The 6,000-nt window shown below is 40.4% G+C and overlaps 1 protein-coding gene across 1 annotated transcript in view; it reads left to right on the forward strand.

Annotated features, from left to right (window-relative positions):
* hs6st3b (heparan sulfate 6-O-sulfotransferase 3b) overlaps positions 1–5,700 on the forward strand; it is a 141,601-nt gene extending 135,901 nt beyond the window's left edge. Inside the window, exon 2 of the mRNA XM_088352176.1 lies at positions 3,300–5,700. Coding sequence (XP_088208302.1) covers positions 3,300–4,044 — 745 coding nt within the window. The 3' untranslated portion in view covers positions 4,045–5,700. The remainder of the gene's footprint in view (positions 1–3,299) is intronic.
* The last annotated feature ends 300 nt before the right edge of the window (positions 5,701–6,000 follow it).

Here is a 6,000-nt window from a genome sequence, read left to right on the forward strand (position 1 = left end):
AAATACTAGACAAAATACATGACAAAATACATGACAAAATATACATGACAAAATACACGACAAAATATACATGACAAAATACATAACAAATACATGACAAAATACTTGACAAAATCAATGACAAATAATGACAAAATACACGACAAAATACATGACTAAATACTTGACAAAATACACAACAAATTAGATGAAAAAAAAATACTCAAAAAAATACACACAAAAAACCCCCATGGCAAAATACTGGACAAAATACATGACAAAATATACATGACTAATAAAAGACAAAATACTTCAAAAAATGACAAAATGCAAGACAAAATAGATGACAGAATAGATAACAAAATAGATGAAAAATACACAATAACATACACGACAAAAAACACAACAAAACATAATCTACAAATATTTTTATATATTTATTTCTACACACGGTAAAATCGGTCCTTCATAACAGATCACCAACTTGGTGGTGACCGTAATGATTCTGTCTAGAATGATGTCGAAAAAAATTCGTGTGACCGCTTCGAATTTACTCTCATGCCATAAGCGCTGAGTTGTTATCATTAAAGATCTAACATCCAATTATTGGGCGGGATTGCTTGATGATTAATGGTGTTTTGAAGCAATTCAGGCAAAATGGAATGAGGATCTCTGTTGTTGGTTAACTTGTGTTTATAATGAACTACTCGGCAGAGGAAATTGTAAACATGCCGCCATGACAGTCTCATTCACTCACCCATTAACAAGCTAAATGTAACTCCTCCCCTACATGAAGAGATCTCACAACAAGGATTTTAAACATTGCACAATAATCATTGGACAAAACTGGCGAAAAAAATGTCACGGTAACTGTTTGATAAACCCCCAAAATGCACCAATAATTGAAGTCACACTCTGAGTAATCATAATTCTTTCTTAATAATCTATCCCTGCAATATTTTTTTTCGATGGAAACCAAAAAAAGACATACAATTTAAAGCAAATATATTTTAATTATGTGTTTATATTTCAGGGGGTACTGCAAACAAATCTTGGTAATAAGGTCTTTATAAGGCTTTTAATTTCTTTGCAGTTTCAGGGATATTTTTATTTGCTTTTAGTCCTCTTTCAACGTTTTGGGTTGCTGTCTCTTAGAGAAGTAAACGCAGTTTTCCGTAATGTCCACATGACAAAAGTATGATGTGAAATAACAATGTAGTGTCCTGAACTCAAAAGATTATTTCTAAAATTGAAATTTGACAGTACAGAAATGATTTGTAAATAATATATATATATATATATATATATATATATATATATATATATATATATATATATATATATATATATATATATATATATATATATATATATATATATAAGTACAGTACTTTTATCTGTTAAACAAATGCCTGAGACTATCACAGGACCTTTTGGAATGCAACCCAGTGAAAAACAAGGGATTTCTGTATACTATTTGTAGTTTGAAAAAAAAAACTATGATATTGATATCTTCATCTCAGCTAGAAGAAAGATTGGGCCGAATAAATCCAAAAGCCTGAATCAGCCAGAGCCTGACCAATAAACTTTATTTGAGGGACCGAACCCGAAGCAAACCTAAATTTTCATATTTAAGACTCAGTAGGAGGAAGAAAGGGTGATTTTTGCCATCTCAGCCCTCCCGCTGCGTGCCCACTTCTATGTGTACCACAGTGCTGAAAAGACACTGAACAAATGAAGGGTGGACAATTCAAAAAAATAAAAGTCAGTGAGAGAGAAGCCCGGCTCGGCCCGAAATATAATGATCGACATTTTGACCTGACTTGAACTGTGGGCCAGGTTCTTACCTCTAATCTCATCGCCTCGGCGACAAGCTACTCGGAAATCTAGATGGCAACAATGTATAGACCTGTCATTTTCTTTCCAAGGCTAGAGTGGTTCCAAAAAGGGAATGGAGGGGATGGGGGTAAGTTTACATAAGCGTCACTCAAGACGGAGACGGTTGAGCCTAATGCATCCTGACACTGATGGTGCACACGGGTGACCTTTGGGCCATGGAGTGCACTCACAACACCCCCCTCCTCCTCCTCCTCATGCTGTTCGAGTCTCAAACAGACAAGACAACCGTGTCTGCCTACGAAAAACTTGAGCGCTCGGTGACAGCGGGCAGCTGCCAACTATCACTTACGCATGTTCACATCAAATATGAAGTAAAACATGCTACAATATTCCGATGTTCAACTCTGGAACAACCAAACAGGTCGGTTGAGAACTCAGATGACAAATGATCAAACTGTTGATTATATTTGTTAAGGGGACAGTGTGTATTATTTAGTGTGGGGATACCAAACTCCACTTGGCTGTTGCTTTGTTATTTTTGCTCTGATTAGTATTATGCTTTCTCATTCAGCATACATTAGTAACTTACCCTAAATGATATGATTACGGATGACAAAGGATCTTTATTACACACATACATTTACATACCTGCACACCCTGTTGCTTTATGTGTTTCATCCCTTATTACATATACTGTATCTCGTTTTTTTCTTAAATCCACCACTATTTTAAATATAAACAACGACAACGAAATCTTAACACGACAAGTGTTTTAGTCAGTGGCTGCTTTGTTTTGAAATGAGACTTTTGTGAATCTAACAATCGTATGACATTTCCGTTATGGTAAATGTTTGCCACTTCCGGTTTTAAACACGCACATGTTGTTGTTTTTTTATATTCTGGAGCTGGATTGTGTTTTGCGTGTGAAGATAGTGTGAGATAAAATCTGCCGCCTTTTCAATGTCAAAAGTGTCACCACTGGTACAAGCAGGGAACCCAAACGCATGACGTTTCACACAATGCTTTATTAAGGGATCGGGAAAGTCAGGGCGACAGGAAAAAGACAGCGATCTGGTGCTCGCTGGGCAGGTGGAGCGGGAAGCCCTCGCGAACGAAGCGTGATCGGAGATAAGAAGCCGGGCAACCGGGACGGGAGATGGAGCGTTGTCGGAGATCGGAACAAGTCGGGTAGCTGGGAAGAGCGTGAAGCCAGGGATCGGGGATCGATACAGGAAACTGGATCAAGCAGGGTACGGATAGCCGGGATAGGAGAACGGAGCATGGATCGGGGGTTGATACAGGAAAACAGAATCAGGCAGTTAGTTAAGTTTTCATTAATAATGTGTTACAGTACTCGTCCCACGAGCACGTTAATCCCGACACTGGTTATGGAACTGTTTTCTGGAGTAGGGAAAAATTTCTCGTTTTTGCACTTTAATTTGTCAAGCTCACAGTCTGCTCATCTTTTGTCTTGGCCTCAGGAACTTCTACTACATCACAATGCTTCGCGACCCGGTCTCCCGCTACCTGAGCGAGTGGAAGCACGTGCAGCGCGGCGCCACCTGGAAGACGGCCCTACACATGTGCGACGGACGCTCGCCCACCCGGGATGAGTTGCCCAACTGCTACAGCGGTGAGGACTGGTCGGGCGTCACCCTGGCCGACTTCATGCGCTGCCCCTCCAACCTGGCCAACAACCGGCAGGTGCGCATGCTGTCTGACCTGAGCCTGGTGGGTTGCTACAACCTGTCCTCCATGAACGAGAGCCAGCGCGACCACATCCTGCTGAGCAGCGCCATGAACAACCTGAAGAACATGGCCTTCTACGGCCTGACCGAGTTCCAGCGCAAAACGCAGTACCTGTTCGAGCGGACGTTCAGCCTGCGCTTCATTTCGCCCTTCACGCAGATCAACAGCACACGGGCCGCCAACGTGGAGCTGAGCGAGTCCGTGCGACACCGCATCGAGGAGCTCAATTTCCTGGACATGCAGCTGTACGAATACGCCAAGGACCTGTTCCTGCAGCGATTTCAGGTTAGCCGGCAGAGGGAACGCCGTGCAGTGCGTTTGAAGAGGCGCGAGGAGCGACGCTGGATTCGTGAGAGGCAGCAGAACGTGTCGCCGCCTCCCGGACACGAGGCGGAAGCTGAGAGCGCCTCCAGGAGGGAGGACAGGGATTTTACTGGCACCACCGAGGACTATGCCAGCCAAGTGGCACGCTGGTGATGCCGTAAACTCAATTTGAGGTTGCCGGGCGCTACTCACTAAAATGTTGGGCATTTTGGGCGAGATTTCAGGATGAACCGAAACTAAACAGGGCATGATTTTGTAGTAACGAGGGGCAGTGTTGGGCTCATTACTGAAAAACAGTAGTTACAGCTGCTACTTACTAGGAGTAAGATCTTAAGAGTGGCCTAAACTGTCACTCATTACGTTCGGGTTAAGGCCGAGCTGGCCATTGCTTTTGCTGACTTTTTTTTTTTTTTAATTAGCTACCCGTCTCTTTTCTGTGTTTCTTTTTCTTTGTGGGGTTTCCGGGTAATGGATTCCGTCCCCCTCTCGTTGGTAGCGTGATCGTCTCTGGCACGCTCCTCGGTGGCTTGCTTGTTTGCGGCACGCTCGTTGGCGACACCGTCGGACCCAGAGAAGAAGGCCCACGGTGGGGTGGGGGAGTCAGCCCAATCCCCCCTCTTCCTCCCAGGTCCTCACAAATACAATATGAAAATTTGAGTTTGCTTTGCGCTCAGTCCTGCATGTCAAGTTAAACGGTCGGGTTTGGGACGGGTTACGCATCAATACCTACAGGCTCAAGTCAAGTCGGGTTGGATTTTTTTAGGCCCGATCTTATCTCTACCGTATTTTTTCGTATATAACACTCATAATTATTTTCCATAAAAATTAACTCAAAGTTTGGGTGCTCATCATAGATTACAATTCATGGTATTTGAGCATTGATATATCAGTCGAAAAACATTGCTGACCACAACTGCATACCGTTCGATGCAACGGGGTTCAGACTTGGTTCGTGGCGGTGAAAGCGCCAATCTTAACCAATGGGATTTCAGATAACATAAGGAAAGGCTGTAAATTATATCTCTTCAACCACTATATTTTACTCACGGTGCCATGTTGTTGAATACATGGGACAAATAATGAAACTATTTAATGACAAAGTAAACTATGAACAAAACCCCAAAATACCATTTACAATGTAACTATATAATGTAATTCAAAGTCCAATTCAGTGTCAATCAACGATTTTAATAATGGTGCCATGTATTCAACAATGTAGTACCGTGTGTAAAAATATTGTGTTGAGTCCAATGCATCATTTACATCCATAGTGGTCTAATGGTTAGGACTCGATGCTCTCATAGCCGCGATCCGGGTTTGATTCCGATTGCATACCTGTCAACCTGTACGGTTTTGCCGTACAAAGTACATTTATTATGCATTTTAAGACGTGTACGACGTACGAGAATATCTGTATTGAAAAACGCAAATTTGTCAATTATGGGTACCATCCTGTATACACTGACTATCACAAAACGGCAAATCAATCAAGTCAAACAAGTTCGCCGCAGAAGCCTCTATCTCTGTATCGTTTTTTTTCGTTGCAAACGAAGCGTGCAGTTTGATGTAGTGAAAGGAAGTCCGTCTCTTTTTAGAGAACCGGCTTTTTTGCCTCATCTCATTAAAGAGAGCCGGCTCTCAAACGGCTTGCTTGCTTTGATGCATTATATTACGAATTATTTTGTTGTATGAAGAAGTTAAGAAAAAAAAAGAAGTATAAAATGAGAAAATGAAAAAAGACAGGTTTGTGGTTATCCTTTCAATCAGTAAATTACCAACAATAATTTAAAAATGAATTCATAATTTGAATAAGAAAGCTTAACATTCTACTTAATTATATTCGCATGTATTTTTTCCTTCTACAGTGAACGTCCAAGCTACATAATTTTTGAACTTTTTTTATAATAAACCTCATTCATGTCGAGCAACTCAGGATCTCACAACAAAATGTTAATAAAAAATATATTTGATATAATGAAACACATGTAAAGTATAACATGTTAAACTACATAAATAAACACGTTTGAAATTTTTTATATATATATATATATATATATATATATATATATATATATATATATATAAATATATATATATATATATATATAT

Source organism: Urocampus carinirostris, chromosome 14, assembly GCF_059441175.1.
Source record: "Urocampus carinirostris isolate Australia breed hairy pipefish chromosome 14, RoL_Ucar_1.0, whole genome shotgun sequence".
In the NCBI taxonomy this organism is placed as follows: Eukaryota; Metazoa; Chordata; class Actinopteri; order Syngnathiformes; family Syngnathidae; genus Urocampus; species Urocampus carinirostris.